Source organism: Diplotaxodon limnothrissa, linkage group LG7 (assembly GCF_057381915.1).
Source record: "Diplotaxodon limnothrissa isolate DT_005_m linkage group LG7, D_limnothrissa_male_GT1.1, whole genome shotgun sequence".
Taxonomy (NCBI): domain Eukaryota; kingdom Metazoa; phylum Chordata; class Actinopteri; order Cichliformes; family Cichlidae; genus Diplotaxodon; species Diplotaxodon limnothrissa.
The window spans coordinates 27,377,482-27,402,353 of NC_140602.1; the positions used below are offsets into that span (position 1 = coordinate 27,377,482).

Sequence of the window (24,872 nt, forward strand, 5' to 3'; positions counted from 1 at the left end):
CTCGATTTAAAATTCAAAGCAAACGCGCGTGCGGGGTGAAGGTTTTATGTTACCCGTAGTTAACCAAAATACAGTTATCAAGTAGATGAATTACACTACATTAAACCTTCAATTTGTTGTGTTACCACATGAGTCTAACTGTTTTGCTTAAAATTTGATAAACGGTATAAACCCCGTTCTTCCGGCACAGTATACATATACTCTGTGTAAATGACGTCTTGACGAGGCACGCACCTTGTCCAATAAAAGCTCACGACCTTGTTTGAGCGACAGAATTCGCAACCAATAGTTTTGCGGAAATCGTTTGATTGACAAACATTGCAGCTGGAGTGGGGGAAGGGGTCGATGAAGTTGACGGAACCGCCATCTTGAAAAGTGCTCTCCGAAGGTCTACATTTTCGCGCCTGTTAGAAACAGTTTTAAACGCTTTATTTTCCTTGCCAAAATTTCATCTTAGCTCTGTCTTAGTATCGCTAAGGTCCGAGGCTAATGTTAAGATAAGCTACATGCTGGAGAGTCGGTGTTTACCCTTGTCTATTGGTAGGTACAACTGCAAGCTCATACACTTGGTGCTGAAGAGACGATTAGCCAGCAGTCTTTAGATAGCCGGCTAACGTTAGCTGGCTAGCAAAGAGCATACTTGGCCATCTTATCACTGCGCTGTCAGGCTGTGGTTTTTTTAAGCTAAGAGGAGGCTAACGTTAACATGACACATTAGTGTTTTAAGGTACCTCGGGATCATATTTTGATTTTATTGTCAAACCTGTCAGCCAGTTAATATTACCCTCATATGTGACATATATTAGGGTAACTGGTTGAGTTCGATAGCACGGGGTTAGCTAACAATAGCTAGTGACGTTCCTTGTACCGGTGTGTTGTCTTTAACGCCTGCACCGTTAGTGGTAGATAGGTTTGGGCCTTAGGATGTAAACGAACTGGTAATGACGTGAATTAAAAAGGCTGCTGTTTTGATCCGTGTTTAGCCGAAATTAAAGCTAACCGTTAACTTTGCCTTCGAAGGTTGGTTAGCTGAAATTAAATACAGCCAATAACGATTGCGTTAAATGACTGCCTTTACACATAAGGAAATTCTTATTATTTTTTTAAAACTGCTCAGTCTGTTGGTTCGGAACAGATAGTCAAGCCCAGATGAACCAGGTGATTCTGGGTGAATACTAAGTATTGCCACCCAGCTAAAATGTGATATCTTATTGCATGTGTATAGTTGTACTACATAGGCCTGAAATGTAGGTAGAGTGGATATTTAGATTGATTTTATTACGGGCTCGTAATGTTTATGTGCCTACGGTATTTTTATTATTTTCGCTCTATGGCGTATGTTCAGCTGTTTTGGGGAGTGATAGTTTTATCAAAATATAGGCGTTTTATAGTGTGAGTGTAGTGCAGTTTTTGTGTCAGTTGCATTGCTGAGTTAACACAAAATTCATAATAGCAGAAATATAATCGGCATCCAGATGTCTAGCCGCACTTGATTTGTCAAAGTAGTTTGGGGAGTCACAGCAGCCGGTATCCTCTATGTTTATTACACGCAGTTGCTACAGTCTCTTGGTAACAAGTCACTGTTCTGAATATAAGTAGGAAGGTGCTTTGTACAGTGGGTGAGCTTGTGATTATAGGTTGTCTGTGGTACAGAACGGGTAATTAGAAGACCTTTTAGGTGGACTGAAAGATGGCTTGAAAATAGAGGGTATTTACATTGGTCTTGATGGGTATTGTTTGTCACTTTTTCATATCTTTATTGCATGTTCATGAAGTTGTTTGACAACAAAAACTGAAAAACGTATACAAATAAGAGCATTTCCTTCAGAGTATTCGTATTATACACATTCTTAACATGGGAAAAACCAGGACATTGCAGCTTAGTTTAATTCCAGCCAATAGCAGCACTTCAGGCATTGTCATTGGCTTTTCATATTGTCTGTCAAAACATGGATTGAATGAGCTGTCACTTTTATAATGACTAGAGCAGGGCGATATGGCCAAAAATATTTATCACGATATATATTTGAAAATTTGCGATAACGATATAACTGACGATATAATTGATGCGAGTCAAAATACAACTCCACAACATTACTAGCGCAAAAAGACAACCTTCCATTTATTTTCACTTAAACAAGAAGCTGGTTTTTATGTACATTAAAGCTTTATAAAAATGTAACAGTGCAAATGCAAATTCCTTGCTGAAAGTTTAACCAAAAGGCATTTCCAGTAGAAATGGGCTGACATATCCTGAGCATAACCATGTATAATATCCACTGAAGTTAAAAAGAGGTGCTTTGCAACATTAAACTGCAGTGTGCAGTACGCATTTTTCGGACCATAAGGTGCACGGGATTATAAGGCAAATTAAGCGAAACAAAGCAGTCAGATAAATCAAACTTTATTAAACTCATTCTTCTTGCTTCCTCCACTTCTGTACCATTGATTCATTAATGTTGAATTCTCTGGCAGCTGCTCTATTCCCATGTTGTTGCAGTATATTAATGACTAACCTCGTATTGTGGATGGATTATCTCAGTTGTTCTCCTGACTGAAGTTTGGTCCGTTTACAGCATCCTGCCATGCGATTGCATTTGTCTCTAACCATGAGGAACCTTCACGTTAACTTTTATAAGTGTAAAAGTGTTAGTGTTCGTCCTCCAGCTTCACTGTTTATGTTATGCTAACATAGCTGTGTCGCTAGCGATCACGTAGCACATCATTATATACCAGCTAGCCCAACTTCAGTAACCCTACAAATGTCACTGCTGTTTAGTTTCCTCTCTTCATTTATGTTGGAAGTGATAGCAGAGCTGTACGTTTGAATTTTTTCAGAAATCTCTCAGTCAGAACATGCTATATCATGCTTAGGTAACTAGCGAGCTAACTTCTAACTCTGTTAAATGTAATAAATTTTGTTTTCATGGATGCCTGGAAGTTAAACTTCATAGTTACACCTGGTAAAGCAGCAATGCTGATCGTTTTATTAAAGATGAAAGAATTTAGACAGTTTTTAACTCTCAGTGATGCTGCAGTGTTCGTTTGACCTGAACGATACGGAGTTTAGGACCCAGATTACTCCCAGATTTAAGAGCATCTTAGTCCGACAAATACGACAATAACGACGGCCGCTTGCATCTTCTGCATCTGACGGACAAACACCAAACCAGTTCCACATCACTGAAGTTGGAGCATTTTTACAAACCAAATCTGGTTCATCTGTTTCACTCAACAATCGGCCATGTGCGTATGAAAACAAAGGCTCTGCACATGCACGTTTTACTCATATTCTATCGCGGTATTTCATTTTCCTATCGTTGCCTAACATTATACCGGTATTACCGTGAACGGTATAATATGGCCCAGCCCTAATAATGACCATGTTTTATATTGCTATTAAAAAGTTTTTTGCACGATAATTAATTGGTTTTATTGCCTAGTTCTAATTATGAGGCACAGATGAAGTAGTAGAATCATGTTAGCCTAGATGCAAGTCTTCATACCCAGTTGGTGATGAGAAAGAGACTGGGGAGTTTATTTATTTTTATATAAGATGAACGGTTAAAATAGTAATAATTGAGAATTTGTGCCTTTTTGTTCTTTAACTAGAGAAAGGTCGCTCTTTGTATGTGTGAGATTTCTAAATGCATGTAAGTTATTGTAGATTTCTTATTATTGGTGTTTAATGCCAGCTGGTTAGCCTCAGCTGGTAGTCATCTTGGGCCTTAGGTGGGCTACTGATACATCATTGACATTGTCTCTTTGACTCACTTGACCACTGTTTAATTAAAAAAAAAAAAAAACCTATTCCAAACATGTAAAGAAAATCTGTGTAGCAGCAGTAAAATGTCTCCAAAATGCTGGTTCTTTCCTGTTGGCATTCTCCACGTTATGATAGCTCTCTGTAGCAACCAGTGTGTAGTAAACACAGAACAATGTAAAATGGATCAGGAGGTTGTCACCACTATCCAGTCCAGGTTTTTAAGTCAGGATGAGATGGATATCTGATCCAAATGTTGGGTGGGGGCATTCTTAAAGCCTTTAAGTTATGTAAGCACTTCTAAATGCTGCTGACTATAAGGCTAAGTTCACACTGGAGGTCTTAATGCTCAATTCTGATTTATTTTTTTTTTTGGTCCGGTTGTTCACTGGATGGCCAGGAAGCGCTCACAATGTCTTTTTGATTGTCTTCTCCGGCGCTGATAATTGGCGTCTGTCTTGTGTCAGTGACGTAAAAGACTGATTTAATGCGACTAGGGCTGCCACGATTAGTCGACTAGTCACGATTACATCGACTATCAAAATCGTCGTCGACTGGTTTAATAGTCGACGCGTCGTTTGAAGCTTTGTAAGATCCCAAAAGACGCAGGAATAAGTAGCAGGATTTAAGAGTGTAATAACGGACTGAAACAGAAGATGGCAGCACTGCATGTACAAGGATGCCAGCTGCCGTTAAACCCCGAAGAAGAAGAAGCTGTGTCCCAGAATTCATAGCGCGGCCCAGCTCAGTTTCCAACAATGGCGGCAGCTAGTTAGTTTTAATATTACTCTTATTATTCTTTCTGGGTCACAAAATAAACGTTTAACATATTTTCAGGCGAGAATGTAGCTGTGTAAACCTCAAATATCTGCTCAGTTTATCAAGACACCAAATATTTTCAAAAGCGCTCCGACGTTTTCGGAGACGTCTGTTACCCACTAGCTCTATAGCTAGCCGGGGGCTAGGCTCGCTAGAGCCGTGAGAACACCGGTCGGATTTGAAAATATTGGATTTGTGCTGTTCAAACTGTTATACCATGATCGGATATGCGTCGCATGGGGTCAAAAAAAGTCGGATTTGATGGCTTTTCCCCGCAGCACGCCGTGTAATAAATACTCACAAAGAAAACTGTGGCTGTTTCAACTTATGTAACACTGGACTCCAGGTACACGACGCCAGCTGAAAACACTTCACTCAAGTCGAGTTGCCCGAGATTCACAGAATTTACAGAAAATGTAAAATTTTTGTGATATATATCTGTGTCGGGACGATAAGTGTCTTATATCGGGATATGAGACTTTGGTCATATCGCACAGCCCTAATATATGCCCATCTGCTTTTGTCTTTCTCCCACAGGTGTGTTCGTGTTGAACTGCTGTATGTGCGCTTTTTGTGAGTGTGTCCATTACCACTATCTGCCTGCTTGCCCATCCGTCTGGTCAGCCTGGAATGGGCCACAACTCCCAAAGACTAGAACAAACCTCTTTTTAACCTGAGCTTTGCTGTGAGGACTCCAACATACTCACAGGTGAGCTGAAATAAGAACTGTTACTCGATTATTGAGTGATCCCTTAGTAAATCATTGCCCCTTAGATGAATCTCGATTGATAATGTTTCATTTTTGTGCTCATTTTAATGACTCACTTTTGCCCACAATCTGTTTTAACATATTTGTGTCCTTTTTTCATATATATGTATGTATGTATGTATTAAAGAACCAACATGTTTTGGAAATTTGACCTCCACACCACATCCCACATTGACACACTGCTGGAGAAGGAGGATGTGACGCTTACAGAGGTAATGGATGAGGATGATGTCCTGCAGGAGTGCAAGGCCCAGAATCACAAACTTGTGGACTTCCTGCTGAGACCACAGTGTATGGAGGACCTGGTTACCTTTATCACACAGGAACCCAGTACTGATGTTGAGGAAAAGGTTAAATACAAGTAAGGAAATGGTTATTAATTTCACAGTTTGACGAAGATGTATGTTGACATCAGGAACATTTAACCTACAGGATGTAGTTTTTCTGTAAACTTATCTGTGGTGCTAAATCAAAGTTGCGTAACTCCAGTGTCTAGCAAACTGCTGACATGTCCACAAAAGTTGAAATGTTAGCAAGTTTGTTCACAAGGCCGGAAGAAATTGGTCAAACTGAGATTTGGGAGCTTTTCCCCAAACTTCTGATTATGTGGGAAAATCCAGTTGGGAAAGCTTCACATCCAGTAGTCTGCTTTAAAATCACTCATTGCTTTAAATACTATGGTATTACTTGGACATATGGCTCCCACTTGAGCTATATGAATTCACAGGAGAATTATCTACACTTGTTTTGATCTGTTGTTCAAATTGTTTTTTGAAATATGGAAATCTGAAGAAAAAAGAAAAAAAGTTTGATTCTGTCTGGTGTATAACTGAGGTTTGTAAAAAATTCCTGTTACACTACTTACAGAACCGATGGTGGCAGTGCTGCTGTAATTTAGTGTTTTCTCAAAATAAACTGGTGAAATGAAGCAACTAAACTTAAACTCTTGATCTCTGGTTGGATATAACTTTGAGAAGAACTCATACCTCTAGAATTTCCTGCATTTAAATATTTATCTGCTTTGTAATGAGCAGTGCTGTAACTATTGGAAAAACTCTAAAAGGGCCTTTTTTTTTTTTTTTTTTTTTTTTTTTTTAAACCCCTCAGGTATCCCAACATATCATGTGAGCTGCTTACATCAGATGTGAGCCAGATCAATGACAGACTAGGAGAAGATGAAAAACTGCTGATGAAATTGTACAGTTTCCTCCAAAATGAGCCGCCCCTCAACCCCCTCCTGGCCAGCTTCTTCTCCAAAGTTCTTTCTATTCTTATAGGACGCAAGCCTGAACAGGTAGGATTTTTATTTATTAATTTATTTCTTTTCACCAATGATGCCAACATGTAAAAATACTGAGAGGATAAAATGCTTTGCTACTTATAGGTGTAACAAAGTCTGTTTAAATCGGTATGACAAAACCTTGTCTTGTTTTTATTTAAAGATAGTTGATTTTTTGAGGAAGCAGGAAGACTTTGTAGACTTGATGATAAAACACATCGGGACCTCTGCGATCATGGACTTGCTGCTCAGGATGCTCACCTGCATCGAACCACAGCAGCTACGACAAGATGTTCTCAATGTGGGTAACAACAAAATGGTTCCCTCCTTTGCTAAAAATGATATCCTCTCAGGCAGTTTACACTAGAATATTACAGTCCACATTAAATTATATTGCCATCTGGTATAGTTTATTAACCGTTCTCAGTTGATGTTAAGGAATGAAGTGGACAGCAAAGGGTGAAACGTTGTGAAGCCTTTTTATTTAATAATGAAATTTTATGATTTCCTGACAAAGTTCTTTGTTTCTATTAGTGGCTGAATGAGGAGAAAGTGATTCAGAGACTGGTGGAGATGATACAACCTTCTCAAGATGAAGATGTGAGTTTCTTACATATTTTGCCCTGTACTTCCGGTATTCACCAGGGTATTCGTCAGGAAGTATACTGGTACTTATTTAATCATTGAAGACATTCAGATGTAATATTTACCAGTATTAAACAATACTATATAAAGTGCAGAAAGTCACCTGGAGGGGTGCTGGGCTCTGTACCTATGTGCCCTCGGTGAGAGGCGGTGTTCGGGTGGGGGTTTCTCCCGATGGGATTTTCTTCCCTGCACTTTCAGTCATTCTATTTGACTGTGGGATGAGAGCCTCATTGGAGAGTTGGCTCACTGATCGAGGGCTGCAACAAATAGCCTCCTGGTCAGCTAGCAGGAGGGAAATACAAGACTGGAGGGCTTTTTTTTTTTTAAAGCTGGTTAGCAGTGTTTTATTTTTTTTTTTTCTTCTTGAAAACAGAGACACTCCAATGCATCACAGTCACTCTGTGAGATCATTAGACTGAGCAGAGACCAGATGTTCCAGGTGCAGGGCTCTTCAGAACCTGATCCACTTCTGTCCACACTTGAAAAGTATGTATTTGCTTCTTTACGAGAACTTGTCAGTATTGTACAGAATAAAACTATCTATGAGTACGTCGTTGGTTCAGTTTGTTTGTTTGACCCAATAAGAGGGAATGTATTGTAATAAAAGTGTCATTTAGTATAGCCCTTGTCCTTTTGGGGAGTTACGCTCTGAGTGCTCTTGTTTTACTGTGACGTAACCTTTGAACTCAGATATAAGATAATTGGTGTGAATTTTGATAACGATCAACCAGATCAAACTTTAAATCATTCTCTTGTGTCTATCTTTGTTTTTGTTCGATTTCATTGTCATTTTCTGCCATGCAAAAAACCTGCTTTCCCTCATTTAAGTGTCTGTTATCTTCCTCTTCAGGCAGGAGACAGTAGAGCAGCTGCTCTCTAATATCTTCGACAAGGAAAAGAACGAGTCTGCAATTGTCAGCGTTATCCAGATCCTGCTCACATTGTTTGAGACGAGGAGACCAGCGTATGTCTTGTCCTTTCATCTGCCAGTTGATATTTTTAATTTGACATGGGTGGAGATTTTAAAATAAATCAATTTTTAAACAATTTTTAAGCAACACAATACCGCTTGAAATGGGGAGCTAAATACCGCAAACATTCTTTCTGTCTTTATTGCAGTATACAAAGTTTACTTCTCCTATTTGGATCCTTAAATCATATAGTCCCAGTCTGAATCATGGTCCAAACTGTACTGGCAAGGCAACATTGTTTTGTTTTCTTTTTTGCACTAGTTCATGTGACTGGACATGTGTTGTAGGTTTGAGGGTCATATGGAGTGCCCCCCAGGGATGTCTCATCCATCATTCTCAGTGAACCACAGCATCCTCGAGGCTGTGAGACCCAGACTCAAAGATTTTCACCAGCTGCTACTCGAACCTCCAAAGGTAAGGACTATTTACAGCTGTGACTATTGCTCTGTTTGCAGATTTGCAGATTGTAGGTTGAAGATAGGTGGACTATGTTATATTTTTCAGGCCAAGTCTGCAAATATTGATTGATTGATAATACTTTATTTATCCCAAGGAAAATGACATTTGTAGTTAAGATAAACACTTTGCTTTCCACCATCAGAAGAATATGATGAAGACAACATGGGGGGTTCTGGACCCTCCAGTGGGCAACACCAGGCTCAATGTGGTCAGACTGGTCGCCAGTCTGTTGCAGAGCAACACACACAGCATCAATACAGAACTAATTAACCTCAACACACTTGGAGTTATACTAGTAAGTACTATCTTCTTTTTAGGGTGTGTGGTGTGGGGGCGGAGACTACAATCAATGCAATGAATTTCGATCTTAGACAAGTTCAAAAGTTTTCTGAAAATTTTTTGGGGCATAAATTTTCCACAGAAGTCCAGTTCAGAGTTTTTGGTCTAAATCTGAAAATCCTAACTTGCACAATTAACAGAAAGTTTTATCCCTACACTTCAAACTTCCACACCATTCAAGTCAATGTCCAATCCCAGTAAATTGTTGCATCCCGATGTTATGCAGCCATCTGCCACCAGATGGAGCATTGTTGGGAAACTGGAAGAACTGGAAGAGGTGGCTGATAAGAGAGTGGTCTGGACTTCCCCGCTGCCCAACCCCAGATAAGCAGAAGAAAATGGATGATTTAACTTTTTGTTGTTTTGGATTTTATTTTTTAGCAATGTGGCTGGCCTGAATTTTCAAACGGCCTGCATCATTCATAATGCACGACACACAACACATCGCTTTCGTGGGTTTTTTTTTAAATTTTTTTTTTTTAATAATAAAAAAAATACTTAGCTTAAATCTGGCCATCCAGTTATCACTTGTCATGTATAGTGGCAATGCACAGGGAGCCTACATGTCCACCATGATCCGGATATAAGATCTCAGCCTGTGAGGAGACATGACAGATTTTTTCCTTCATAGTTTGTGTCAGCTATGTCGGCAAAAAAAACCTGAAAAACCTTTGGTTGTGGTTCCCCCTAGTTTTATTCTGTCCGTCGGTTTACTAATGCGACCCGTGGCTCAGGGGGTTGGGAAGCGCATCTGTAACCGGAAGGTCGCCGGTTCGATCCCCGGGCTCTCTGTCCTGGTCATTGTGTCCCTGGGCAGGACACTTTACCCTACTGCCTACTGGTGTTGGTCAGAGGGGCCAATGGCGCGATATGGCAGCCTCGCTGCTGTCAGTCTGCCCCAGTCTGCAGCTGTAGCTACAACCGTAGCTTGCCTCCACCAGTGTGTGTGAATGCGAGAGTGAATGAATAGTGGCATTGTAAAGCACTTGGGGTGCCTTGAAAAGCGCTATATAAATCCAATCCATTATTAATGCGTCTCCTTTTGTACTTGTTTTTGTTTTACTCAACAGGATATGTATTTCAAATACATCTGGAACAACTTCCTCCACATTCAGGTGGAAATCTGTACAGCCATGATACTGGCTATGCCTCCTGCCCCCATAGACATCCAACCAGACACAGAGGCAGAACACGTGAAGGAAAGCATCCTCATCAAACATGTAAGATTGAAATACTAGAAGGGGAAAACCACACTTTTTAGTGTGTGTGTGTGTATAAATACACATATGTATATGTGTCCATAACCTGTTTATACAGGCCTATACGAGCAACAGACTTGGAAGTTAACTATACGTCACGTGAGCTGTCTGTCAGATATTTCTTTGGTGTATTTAGTATCTTGTGTTTTTCTCCACCAGCTGTTTCAAAAGTGCCAATTTATACAGAGAATCATTGATGCCTGGAGCTCCAATGAGAAAGAACAGTAAGTATTCTTGTTTGCACTAAAAGCATAATACTTGTGTTTTATTGGTCATGGCGCTAGCACCCTATTAAATATGCTAATACTACTATTGAACCTTGTTTTAGGGCAGAAGGTGGGCGGCGACGAGGCTACATGGGTCACCTGACCAGAATAGCCAACTCTATAGTTCATAACTGCGACAAAGGCCCTAATGGGCCGCAAATACAACAGCTCATCTCTGGTGAGGAATTACATTTCTTTGAGTGCTCATCTAGCACCATCATGTGTTGTTACTGTCCTGTAAAGTGTAGGTTTATCATCGATAGGTCTCATACTGACCAGGAACACATCATCATCAGCACACTAACGTTTCTAAACCCTAGCTCATATTCCCCTTCGTTACACTCGTATTTTAGGAAGGACAAAAAGCACTTCCATGTGAGGGGAAAGAGAAGAGCTGGCTTTAAAACACAAGAAACTGTGGAATAGAATTTGGAGCATGAATGTTTTGTTTATTATCTGGGTTTTATAATTATTGGACACTAAAATCATAACTGAAAATAAAGTGAGAGATGTGCTTACCCATAATTTGAGAATAACATTGTTATTCTACTTTGTTGTAAAGGGGCTCAGGGGGTAGCACTGTCTTCTGCCAGTAGTTTTGATAGCTGTGCTCTTTATGTTGATGTAGTGTGTGTGTGTCTGTGTCTATATAAATTTCATGTCTGTGACAGAGCTCCCTGCAGAGGATCGAGAAAAATGGGAATCTTTTATTTCTGGACAGCTGGCTGACACAAACAAAAGAAACACTGTTGACTTGGTGAGTAACAACACGAACATGAAAAATAGTAAAGCTTTCAGGTTTGTTTTCATGCTGAACCATTTAACAGCTAAAGTGTTTTGGCATAGCATTAAAATGTTTTTAATGTAAATTTTAATTGAAAATAAACTGCTAGGACAAACGAGGAAAAGATGAGCCAATGATTCAGTTTAAAATATACTGTCCAGCAAGACATTGAGAGTCAGTAAGTTATTATGAAGTTGAACTTTAATGTCAGCCAGACTGATTTCCCTGGGAACAAAGCATGAACTAAGCATCACCTGTATATAGCACTTAAGTAAATTCTATCCAATGTTTATCCTCCAGTCAAAGGTGAGGTCAGATGTTGGGGTCTGTTGACAACCTGCTGTGACAGTTTCAGTATTTCATGACGCACTGTAGCACAGGAACCATGAGATGATAAAATGGTGAAATAATTATATTTTTAATAAAAGTGTACTTCTAATTTTAATGTAAGCAGAAATTATAGTTTAATGATTATGTTATTTAATTTTGGCACTCTTTGCACTCCATAAGCAGGAGATCATTTTGTATTAAATGTCATGTTTTCTCAGGTAAATACACACCACATCCATTCTTCCAGTGATGATGAGGTGGACTTTAAAGAGAGTGGTTTTCACCAAGACTCGTCTCTTCAACAAGTAAGATTTAAACACAGATGCAAATGGATGAAGGCACACAAAGCAGACCCATGGGCACATAAACCCAGCTCATGTAGAGGTAGCCTTTCTGCCTAGGGGGCCAAATCAAAACCTTCTATATATTAAAAGTTATTGTCAAAAGTGTTTTCGATGATTGGGGGGGGACCCTAGGAAATTTAAATGTGCAGTACATACATGTCAACTTCTTTTTAAATTTTGTCCACTTCATGCTTCACAAGAGAAATTGAAGTCCTCCAAAGTGCATCAGGTTACTTTGTTTGTTTTGGGGGTTTTTTTTCTTCTTCCCCCTTGACTTGGCCAGCTGTTGATTTCAGTGGGTACTCTGTGTCCATGGGTCCTGCACAATAACTCTGTCATCAGTGTAGCAGTAGAAAATTCAAAAATGAATGTACTTTAAACATCTATCCTAATGTATGTTATGTGTGTGTGAATATAGTATGTGTATACATGTTCTTTGTACTGCAAGTAATGACATTTTTGGTGTAGAGCCAAGAGTATATCATTATCGTTGGTCCTGGGTTTTGCCAGGCCTTTTCTGATTATCAGATGCAACAAATGACGTCCAATTTTATTGAGCAGTTTGGCTTCAATGACGAAGAGTTTGCTGATCAGGACGATGTTGTGGAGTGAGTACTTTTCCTACATTTGCTATTTAAGTATTACCATGTAACACAAAAGGTACAGCACACTACACTACAAGCTGGTGGGTCATTTTTTTTCACTGTTAATTCATTCAGTTATAGAATATTTGCATATGACTTTTAAAATAAAGGTCTTCAATTTAATTTCTTAATTTTGAGTCATTCATTGGCTTGTGAAGGATTTCCATTCTAGCCCTAAACTCAATTTAAAAAGCATAAAGCTTTTTTTTCTGAGTAATTTAGATTTTCATTTTTATATAGAAAGAAATGTCATCACCAGCGACACCATTTTATGCTTTATCATTAGCCTGGTACAATGATCACGTCAAAGGCAAAAATTGGCTCAAAGAAGAAATCATATCCACCTTTTTCTGCTGTCGTGGGCTGCCTCTTTTCTGTCTTTCTTAGGGTGAGCTGGAATGGGCATGCTTGTGGTTTTGCCTTTTATGTCACTTGTTTTTCAAAATGCCTGGGAGTGGATCAGTGAAGTACAGCTTTCTTACATAATCTTAGGCTTCTGGTGACCTTAAGTTATTCTTGTAACTTTTAGTTACAAGAATAACTTTTCTTTTTACTTTCTTTTCTTCCGCTTTAATTTAAAAAAAAAAAAATGGCATCAGTAAAGCGCTTAGGAAGAAAAGATCTGCTCTGAGTAGGTAGCTATATGAACACCTGTCGAAAAGCATGCTTGTTAGAAACATAAGACTCATACATGGGGGATGCATAAATACAATGGACCCATAGCATTGACCAACCTACCTCAGTGATTGAATGTTTCCCAGAAAGGCTGAAAATGCACATTGACCACAGACATGACCTCTACAAATTCTGTTAAGCATAATATTATTTAATGTTAGTGTAATGAAAATTTGGCGAGATCTCTTTTAGAAAATAAAGCTGTTATTCACTGAGGTCTTTAACTGATGTACCTGATAATGCTTCTGCTCTAGCTAATCTAAAGTGTCTAAAGTGGTGTGCCTCCTGTTCCATCATGATGCCTGGAACATATCTGATGTAGCCTAAAAAAAGAGAGGACTTGACTTTCCTGTAGAGATGTACACAGCATAAAACCTCTGCTTCTTTGCTGTAAAAGAACAGTGCATTGTATACAGGGCAGATGTTGGCAAGTTATTATAAGTGGTCACACAGGTGAAAAACATAGATAATTCCTTCATTATTAGTTGTTTCAATAGTGTATATCCAACTGCAATATGCATGATGAGTTTTATATTTATTGTATTTTCATCTTTGTTAGAACTAGGCTAACAATAAAAAAAACAACAAAAAAAAAAAAAACCATGCTTGGGCAAAAAGTGATTGCTTAGTGGATGGTAAATTTTCAGCAAAATCTTATGTGACTACATCAGAATATCAAAGTAGAGACTAACAATGTTGGGTTCCTTGTCTGCATTGTTTCCTCTACCTGGAAATGTAGCTTTTCTTAGCTTGGTCAGTTTAAAACATGGAACGGGGACATAAAGAATCAGGTGGTGATTAAAAGTTGTTTATTTTGTACTGGCTGCTTGAAATATTAAACAAACTTTTGCTGTGTCCTAGAATTTGTCTGTGTGGGGTCATTTGGAGACGAGTTAAAGGAAAAACAAGTGTCTTGATAAGGTGTTGTGCCAGCAGTGTGACTTGGCATTGTTTGTCCAAGTCTATGAAATTCTACACAGTGGTTAAGCAGCACAAATGATATTCCCTCGTTTTGATGACGCCAAAAGTTCAGCTGGCTTTTGAATCTGGCAGCTAAAGGTCATGGTGTTTGAGTCACATCAGTCATACTTATTAAAGCCATTCTTTCCCTATGGATGGGAGCATTAACATCTCGGCAACAACTTGCATCATTGGGAGTGCTTCATCACTGGTTTAAAAAAAAGATCACTCTACAACTAAAATGTCTCCCACAGCAACGGCCAAAAGATTCCCCCATTGTAGGAGGGAATCTGGGGTTTTTCCTTTAATTTGTTGCTTGTCTGTATGTGGATGCCTAACAAATCTAACTCAATAAAACTCTCTCTCTTTAACCTTGCAGTATTCCCTTTGATAGAATATCAGACATCAATTTTTCACTGAATACAAATGAAAGTGTAAGTACTTTGATTATTAATCTAAAATTCATAATGTTGAGAGTAAAACTCTTCTGGAATTAGTTAAAATATTTTTAAAGGCATGATGTGCATATCCTGATGTTGATATTAATTTGGAAGCAGATGACAAGAAAGTGAGAAAATAAAACTGCTGTAGAATACAAACCTTGAAGTAATTTTTTTTTGTACTTCAAACAAGCCTCTAGGTATTCTTCAGGAAAAGAAATGACAGCATAATGCTGTGAAAGATGCCTGAGGCCTGCTTTCTAAGTGAATGCTTCACAGCCTAGGGTTTTGTTCTGTAAGACTTTACTTTGTATGTGCATGTGCTTTAAGCACAACCGATGACACTCTAATTTTGACATGTGTGTAAATTTTCTCCAGGCAAATATCGCTTTGTTTGAGGCACGCTGTAAGGAGAAAATCCAGCAGTTTGAAGATGCTGGTTCAGATGAAGACGATATCTGGGATGAAAAAGATGTCACCTTTGCACCAGAGGCACAGAGACGCCCCAGGTGAGTCAGACACACATGCACCAAGAAACTGAACTTTTTTTTTTTTTTTGCAACTGAACTGAATTGAGTTACTGAATTAACCTTAATGGCCTCATTATACTATCTTTCCACTTGTTTTTAAATTATTTGTTACTTAATGTTTTCATTAAGGGGGCGGGGTTGCCTTCATTTGATAGCATTAAACAGGACTATCAAGTCAAACATGGGCATAGTTGTAGTGCTGTGAGAGCAAGCTGGTACGGATGTGAACCATGTGCCACCAGATTTTGAACAACTAAAACATTCAAGTGGTAGGAATGATATAGCAGGTTTTCTCATGAATTCATATGGACACTGTATTTGATCTTATAGTGATTCATTTTTATTAACATCAATGTCAGAAGCTATTTGTAAAACTTTTTAGTCTTGTTTAAGGATAATTTGTTGTGTTTAGAGTTTTTTGCTTTTTGTGTGATTGCTTTAGAAAAGTGGTAGTTGTATCACCATTGCTGTAGTCATCAAAAAACCTTTGTATTATCAGCTTGTTACTTCAGTATTTTTAATACAATGGTAATAATAATCGTTATAATATTTAAAATCAACATAATATGAATAATGTCATCAGTACTTGGATAAGAAACATCTATAGGTTTGTCAGTGTTAGTTGTAAATCACACACAAATTCATTCACAATGGAAAGATGAGGGAAATGAGAAAGGTGAAGGTCGTATGGCTCTGAATACATATTTTAGTGGTCAACAAGGCCAGCATTACATACTTATTATGCAAAAATACAAAAAAATGTGTTTATGTGAACTGTAAGTTCCATATAGGAGCATATATAGATAAATTGTTTTACAAAACGCCACCAGAGCAGCCTGTTTATTTAAGCTGTATCAATAAAATCCTGATATCAATTCCTGCTGAATTGTATATTCTGTTATTTATTTAGTTATTTATCTATTTATTTTTAATCTCACTCACAGTATAAAGAGGACAGCTCAGATCTTTATTCTAATACTTGATCTGTCCATCACAGGAGTTCAGGCAGCACAGACAGCGAGGAGAGCACAGACTCGGAGGAGGAGGACGTGAAGAGGGATCAGTTTGAAGCTTCCAACCCCAGCAACGATGACAGAATGGAAGTTGACACAGGTTAGTGGTTTTGAGACAACCACATGTAAGACTCAAGTACACAGTGGTAGCCTAATGACAAATTGTCACAAGCGTTTTTATTTATTTTATGTTTTGCCTCAACTTGATTTTAGGATCAAGATTAAACTAAGATTAATTTAAAGTTATAGAGTGTAAAATCTCACTGCTGGTCAGTAGATTGCTGTCAGCTGAGTTTTAACCCCTCCCAGTTCGACTGAATAATCAAATCAACTCCTTTAGATCAACCCCGAAGAATCAGTAACAGTTGCTTTCATTTTCTCCACAATGGCCGCTTCCAACTGGCATGTTTTTAGTATGTATTTTTTCACATACTAAAGCATATTTAAATAATATCAACAATAAATTGCGCAATAAGCAATAAATTATGTTGTTTTTTTTTATTTATTTAAAAAAACAAACAAACACTGAGCCAGTAAAAAAAAAATTGGCAGTATTTTACTTTTTTTTTAATTTTATTTTTTAAAACCCCTCACTATGTAGGCATTGCATTGTGTAATCACGAATAATTAATCACTATAATTAATTGGAGTTATTTTCAGTTTATGCGTGAATTAAAACGTATATATTTGGGGTTGTTTTTGTTGTTTTTGTTTGTTTGTTTAGGCCCAGTGTGGACGGCAAATTTTGATGATATCCCTATGGACACGGGTACATCCACAGCTTCAAACTCCAACCCCAGCAACCCAGCTCCATCCTCTCCCTCCACCTCCCCTGATACAGCATGGAGCTCCTCTCCTGCAGCTAACTCAAACTCAGAAACTGGCTGGGCTGATTTCTCCAACTTCACTCCTGTCAGGTAAGATGTCCTGACTTACCGTGGGTCTGTTTTTCTGTCTGCAGTGTTGCAGTTTCTGGAATAAATAATTTGTGTTTAAGATAGCCGTGAAACTTGAAAGTGCTTTATAAATTTATATTTATTTTTCAGCCCCAAAGACCCCCTGAGATGCAACTCTCCTGTTGCTATGGAAACCAGTATAGAAACAATTGACCCTTTAGGGGTTAACGCACCCATGCAGTCTGAAGGTGAGATATGCACAAATGCATGTCCTTGAGTATTCTTGTCATCTGACAAGGGAAGTATCCAGAATTTCCTGAACTTGATGATGTTTCTTATATTTCTTATATCTTTCTTATATTAGGGGTGAATGTAACCCATGTTGAGGTAGCTGTTGATGCTAAATCAGTCTAATTGACGTTGATTGATTGATTAGACCTGACACCTAATGTCACATTTCTTAACATCCCTCAGACTGTGATGGCTGGTTGGGCACGAGTGTGGCTTCTCCAGCTGCCTCTGCACCTAGTGATTGTGGGAGCTCTAAGGCAGAGGAGGAAGCATCTAGCTCTGAGCACCGCAGCATCACAGAAACGGTCATCAATGGCTCCATGAAAGAAACAGTCAGTCTCACTGTTGATGCCAAGACTGAGACCGCCGTTTTCAAGAGGTTCGAGAATCACTTGCACACAAAAGAATTACGCTTCAGACTTATGGTGATGAGAGTGGTGCCAGTGCCAGTTGGAATTCTGTGATTATAGGCATGGGTTGGCTGGTTTTAACTGGTGTCTCTTATGGGATGCGGGGCTGGCTCATTGTAGCTTCATGCCAGAAGAAAAACTCTTAAGCTACTGAGGTAGTCCTACTTTGTGAATAACTCATCTTAACTAGGCTGTAGTCAGTGTAAATTCTTAAAAATTGTTATCACTTTAAGAATTTACTTATTTATGAATACAATCCCAGTTTAGTTATCTGTGCCTCAATGAGGATTAGAGGCTGATCTGATAAATGATTCCTACTTGACCTGGTCCATTGCACTGCCATAAAGAAAGGGGCCTATAAACTGATTCAGTTTTTAACACTGACTATTCTTTCTTCCGCTGTCTAGACTGTAGTGACTGTAGCTAACATAAGTTCTTTACACTATTGGTGTTTTGAGACTTTAGATACAACCACTATAGATCCTGTGACATTTAATTTGTGTGCCCTGTCATGGGTTAGTGTAATGTGACATGATAATGTGGACAGCAGAAAATAGGATTTTGGGGGGATTGGGGTTGATATTTGAACACTAGTTTGTTTGTGTTTTACTCCTTGATAGCCATTTGATGTTCAAAAATCCAAAGTAACTGAGGTCTTGCCTTACACAAACTGGGGATACCAAGTTTTGAATGCCACTTTTCTGTCCTACAAGCTTAAAAAGTGCCTCATAAAAAGTCCCTTTCATGGTGAAATCCTTGTTTCCTGAACAGTCAGGTTTTAAAGTTGGTTGTCCTCTGTCCTTCCGTCCCTTTGTTGATGCTGCATCATATTGTCTGTCTGCCTGAGTTGATAACAGCAGTGTAATGAACTGAGCGACACTTACAATCTGAGCTTCCCCTCTCTCTCTTGCTGTGCGTTGTGGGTGTGGTCTTCTTCAGAGTGTTGAAATCTTATCGGTATGTACAGCCAATCAGAGATCAGCCTGCAGCCGTGATGTAGTCTTGTTGTCACGTCAACCACCAACTTTTCTTTCGGAATTTTGATCTTCTTTGGTTTCAACTCCTTGTTTGTTTATTTCATTATCTCCATTCTGCATGTGTTTTTATCAAAGGTGTGTTTTTCTTCTTTTCTTTCTTTTCTTTTTTTTTTTTAGTGCAGTTTTTTTTTTTTTTCCTTTTTAATTTTGCCTTGATCTTATTCAGATTACTTTTATTCTAACACTGCAACACAATCTCATTCTTGGCTGAAATGTTCCAGATGAAATTGGCCCAAAGTAGAAACCAGTTCTCTGAAGTGGCCTCAGTTGGATTTTTATTGGTTACATACAGCTTTCTAAATATATTTCTCCATATGCTTGTTTCATTGGTGTGCTTTTCCCATAGCTGCCTTATTTTTTTGGCTTTAGCAAATAGACAGTGTGTCCATCCTGCGATTGTGACTTATTAGAGAGAAAAACAATACTACTTTTGCAAAATACAAAAGCAAAATGTGGTGATTGTATTCTGACTGAAAAACTACTTTAATACAGAATAAAAACATGTACACGTCACAGCTCACTCTTCACATAATAAAACAAAATTTGATATTGGCTGTAATACAACTAGGGCTGTTCGATATAACGATGTATATCGGATGACAATATAAAAACGTCTATCGTTTCATTTTACGCTATCGTTTGTTTCGTGGTGTCGTAAAATAAACTGTTTACAGCAATATTTTTTCATCATTTTGATGATCACTGTAGTGGCTATCTTAATTTCTTAAAGTTCTCTCTTTCTCTTATATTTAATATAACCACACTACGGACGGACAAGCGCCTGTCTTTATGTGTTGTTGTTGTTGTTGTTGTTGTTGTTGTTGTTAGCAACAACAACGACGGTAAAACCATCGAGTGGCTCCGCTGTCCACTTGTTTGATCCTGTTGAGACTTTTCAAAATAAACTGAATCACGTGAAAGGGTATGCAGAAAGTTTACGGATGAGAAGCAAAAAAGAGCCGTCAGGTGCTAAAAAATAAACCTTCGACTCAAACTTTGAAAGAAAACGATGGCCGTTACAACTTATGTCTAAAAATGTATAGTTTCATGCATCGGTTAAAACACTGGACTCCAGGTAAAGGACGCCCAGCTGGAAACACTTCACGCAAGTTGAGTTGCTCGAGATTCCAGAATTTACATAAAATGTTACATTTTTGTGATTTATACCATTGTCAGGACGATAAATGTATTATATCGGTATATGAGATTTTGGTCATATTGCACAGCCCTAAATACAACCATTCTAAATATAACAATAACTGAGGTAGATTCAAATAGAAAGATTTGTGCTTTAATGTGTTGCTAATTGAATCAGATTTCAAAACAACATGTATTTGTTTTTCTGTACTATAAATTCCAGAAAGTAACGTTTTCTCTTTTTTGGTACTTGACTAAAATTACATTTACACAAGCATGACTATATGAGTTTGAATGTTTTTGTGAAATTGTAAAATTCTGTTTTTAAAACATGTAACTGACTGCAGATTTTTAACAGGAGACCATAAACATTTGTTTTCTAATTTTACACATTCTGGGTACCCGTTATATAGCACCTTTTTAAATGTTTGAATAGATTTGGATGTTTGTGAGTGTTTTTAGTTTGATTGAGGCCTCATCAAGATGATTGGTGGTTCTCTGAGACAAAGCAAGACTGACGGCTGGTACAAACAATTTTGGTCTAATCAGTCTCTAGGCCTGTTTACTGTTTGCTTGCTAGCAACAAAGTAAAGACTATCATAGCTAAACAATCCAATCTGTTGACTTTCTCCATTTGCTGTACATTTTGATGCTTTTCCTACATAGACATCAGAGGTGTTCCATTTCGACATGACCATCCTTTGTTTTACTGTTCTTTCTGTCAGTCAGTTCAGCATGCTTCACTGTTGACATCTCACTGTTGTAATGGTTGGTGTGGTTCTGTGGAAAAAGTGACTAATTAGAAGGGATTCATACCAATGTATTAATGCATATGCTGTGTACTTGTGTGTTCCAGTGAGGAAGAGAAGATTGCTTCTTCAGAGAAGTACTCAGTAGTGGAGTATGTGGAGTCAGAGAGAGCAGGCATCAACAGCTCAGCCACAGCCTGCTGTCCTAAAACTGGGTCAGATATAGCACACACAGTCTCACAGTCACTACTTAAGTTTGTTTTTGTCTTATAAAAAGCCAGAGTCGGCACGTGCTCTGCAGTGTTCAGCGGTCGTCCGTCACACATTTGTCCCTGAAATGTGCAGGACTTTGCAGTATTCATTGCTACTATCAGATGTGCTTGCAGAATCTGATAGTCAGATTATGTTTCTTCATAACTTCAAGTGCATTAATAGTAATGAATCATCACATTCATCATTTCTGTTATATCGCCATCCAGATGCATCTAGCAGCTATGTCAGTGCCCCACGTTTCTCTGAGCTGTGAATAATTGCAGGCCTTTCCATTTTGGTTAAATATGAGCCTGGAAAATAAAAGATGTGATTTAAAAATTAGTAAATTGCTTTTGATTAAAAAATAGTTAGCCTAACAACAAAGTAAACAACTTCTTTCCTTCCCTTTTCAATTGGATTAGACCTTTTCCAGAAAGCAGGTCATTTAAAGTCTATGAATAGTTCCAGATTACCTTCAAAGTCTGCTTTACATCAGCTCAGTGAATGAGGTATTAAAACTGCATGGCAGACAGCTCCTTTGGGCTCTATGCCAACAGTTAGAGATAGTTGGGGTTTGGGGGAGAAATCCTGACTGAGTGATCTCCTCGTGTAACTAAACCTCTTAAGTCGAGTTGAGCATCGCACCCAGAAAATAAGTTCAGTATAACTCCTGGCCAATCAGAGCTTGGTCAGTTGCTCTATTGACTGGAATTTATTTATTTTTAAGAAATTATAGGTGTAGGAATTGATAAATGACAAGACAAAACTGTTTTGCTGCAAGATACAAATTATCTTGAGCTGATTTCCATTACAGCCTTTTCTAAACAGTTTCACATGTTCTGGTATTGTAAACTGAATATATTGTGTTTCTCTCCTTATTCGTGTCCTGGCAAGTAGTGAGAAATGTCGGCCCATTGTGGAGCTACCCAATGGTCCTCTGGAAGAAATGTCCCCCACAGAGGAGGCCAAGTAAGTCTGACTGCCTTTGTGATTCAAGTTTGAATTTCATTAGAATATAATCAGTCTCTTCATAGTCTTCATTTATGCAGTGATATTTCCTTCTGTCTTCAAAAGGTTCCGTATCTATATCTCATTCCTCTTTTCTAGGCTCGACAGAAGTTCTGTGTCCTCTGAGCCAGCTGTAAACGGGCCAGCATGAGAGTCACTTAATGCCTGCCAATGGCCAGCCTGTTCTGCCATGCAGGGCCTTTCTCCTGGTCAGCCAGCAGAGGCTGCTGCTCACAGCTGTTCCAACCACATGCCCCATCAGGACCAGCAATACTCCCATCGTCTCATCACTGAAAGACAAATGGGCAGACAGGTGTACAGACACAAGATGGACTAAGAAGTAAAATGAGAGACACTCAAATGGATACGGAATAATTTTTTTTCTGCATTTGTTTATATACTATTGTACTTAGGAGGTGATGTGTGACTGATATCCTGACTCCCAAAATTAAATAGTAATGTTGCGATGGTTAAGGAAATGATTGTATGAATAAAATATTTTATAAAAGGAAAATGTATACAGAAGCATAAGTTGAATTACCACAGAGAGGAATAGCTGATTCATGATCAACCAATCACCATGTTGTTGTTATTGGCTGCATAACAGGCTGACACTTCAAGTTAGAGCTATATTTAAAATTTCTCCCCCACCGTTGATCTGTCTCTGAGCAGAGCTGCTCTGACCAATTGAAACAGTTTTATTTTTGTTGCAGCTAATTGCAAATGATTTTTCTCTTGTGATCTTCTGCATTGAATAACATTTGAGCTGTTTTGGTATGTTTCTTTCTAATTTATTATGGAGTTGAGATTGTAGTAACAAAAAGGGGAAAAAAATGACCATAGAGATATACCAACACTGTCTCTTTCTTACTGGCTGCTTTCATGCTAACTAGGTTCTTACCTCGCAGCTGGAAGGCTAAAGAGGAGATGTTTGTCACCACAACCTAAACTAGGAGCTATAAATGCATTAAGAATATGTTCGTTTTTTGTTTTTATCGCAAGTGCTCTTCAGATAACTGGTTTTCAGTTTGCTGGGTCTCCCTTTAGATTGCATTATATTTTTTAAAAATGTCGTTCCAAGTTGAATATTCATCTCCAATGTGCAGAACTGTCAATTCAGCCTGCTACTATAGTAAAATTGAAAGGCATTTAATTGCCAAACTATACACAGAAGTAGAGGATACATTTATTTAATAATAAATAAATACATTTTGCCAAAACACACAGCTGCCACATGGGGTAGGCCCAAACAGCTACACAATCTACAGTCTGTAACTCTGTCAGCTGTGGAGGGCGAGCAGATGGAGCTACTGTGTGTAGTCCCACCATCTCGGCATTAGAAAGATATTGACTGGCAAGGCTTGGCTCTGGAGGTTTCCTCTATAGGTAAGAAAGTGTTGGTTTTCAAAATATGATTTTTTTTTTTTTTTAAGTCAATATCTGTACTGTTCAGCTCAAGCGCACATACTCTATAAAAAGGTTTGAGTTTGTGATTTCCCATTGAATGCAATACATAATTTCTAATGTGTGCTAGGGACAGCACTTTTCATGCCTCATACATCATGTGGAAGCTGTGTGTTTTCTGCGTTACCTTTTGCAAGATTGCCTTGTGTCCACCCTCATGGGCTTACATGTGACAATCAGGTGAAATTGTTTCAGCCAATGACTGTGTGCCAGCAGGTGACACTGTTTAGACCGTACAGTGGGTGAGGTGGAGGTACTGCTGTAGAAAGTTTGGGCAAAAAAGTTTAATGGTGACTTCAAATGATGTACTCTGTCAGCCAGTCTAATCAATGAAAGCAAACATTCCTGCTAGATTACTTTGTAATATGAATGGTGACATTTTACTTTTTACCTGCAAGTTTTTAAGATAAAATGATAAGGATTACTTTTACAGTTATCACATCAGACGCTCTGTAGTGTTTTAGCGTCTGGTATGTGTTCATGTGTAAGTTATTCCTGCAGAGCAGGAGGTCCAGCTTGAGTAAAGCACCCAAGTTTGAAACAGTTTTATTTCTATTTTCATTGACTTCATTCTTGTTCATCAATGTTTTGTTGGGAATCGTTCTTCACTTTAAAACCACATTCATAAAGCATTATTTGGAAAATGGTTTGATTTATTTTGGTCTCCAGTTTTAGAGGTGGCAGCTGGATCCTGAGGTGTATGTTGTGTTTGGGGGGTTCTTAACATTATAAGTGTCTAACTTTCTTTTTTTTTGGTTTGGTTTTTGTTTTTTTTAATTTGACCAACCGTTGGTGCCCTGGGCAAAACCAAACACTGGCTTATCTTGATTGGCACTATTACTGCAGAATGTGTCCACACAGGTTTGACTCTTGTATTGAGCACTAAATGCACCAATCACCAATACTTGTAGGATTTTAAAGTGGACTTGCCATGCTAGTTTCCAGCTCTGTTCTTTCTCTTGGACACCTGGACAACCTAAACTGCTGTGTAACCACCTGACTTAGAATAAGAAGCTGCAGATAATATGATGGTAAAAAAACAGACTTCAACTTGCCTTCTCTTCTTTGCTTTAACCCCTTACTTTGCTCTCACCAAATTAGTTGAAACGTGGTTCCTAAGGAAAATGGTTTTGTGACTTGGTTTTCTGTACCAGGATTGGAGATGAAATGAGAGGTTTACAGGTAATGGTTCACATTCACTGCTCTGTTCAGTTGTGCATATTTCTAGACTGTCAAAGGCACAACCCATTTTCTGTTAGATTAAAGCTGTCAGTGGAAACTCGAGTCGGTTTAATATACTGATGTATATTAAATGGTGGTAATCGCACCCATTTTC

The 24,872-nt window shown here is 38.4% G+C and overlaps 1 protein-coding gene across 2 annotated transcripts; it reads left to right on the forward strand.

The window, feature by feature from the left end:
* The first annotated feature begins 359 nt into the window (after nt 1–359).
* On the forward strand, nt 360–24,242 carry ppp6r3 (protein phosphatase 6, regulatory subunit 3). 2 transcript variants are annotated; one of them, XM_085359514.1, is made up of 25 exons: nt 360–540; nt 5,120–5,291; nt 5,479–5,712; nt 6,459–6,645; nt 6,794–6,931; nt 7,165–7,230; nt 7,652–7,764; nt 8,129–8,242; nt 8,537–8,663; nt 8,851–9,003; nt 10,118–10,267; nt 10,466–10,530; nt 10,635–10,750; nt 11,244–11,329; nt 11,905–11,991; nt 12,541–12,638; nt 14,689–14,743; nt 15,128–15,258; nt 16,277–16,392; nt 17,017–17,209; nt 17,339–17,436; nt 17,663–17,858; nt 20,920–21,027; nt 21,959–22,033; nt 22,172–24,242. In XM_085359514.1, the coding sequence occupies exons 3-25, from the start codon at nt 5,486–5,488 to the stop codon at nt 22,221–22,223; spliced, it is 2,751 nt and encodes a 916-aa protein (XP_085215640.1). In that variant the 5' UTR covers nt 360–540; nt 5,120–5,291; nt 5,479–5,485; the 3' UTR covers nt 22,224–24,242. The 2 variants fall into 2 exon arrangements, with proteins under 2 accessions (XP_085215640.1, XP_085215641.1); XM_085359515.1 differs by having other exon boundaries at nt 21,962–22,033.
* The last annotated feature ends 630 nt before the right edge of the window (nt 24,243–24,872 follow it).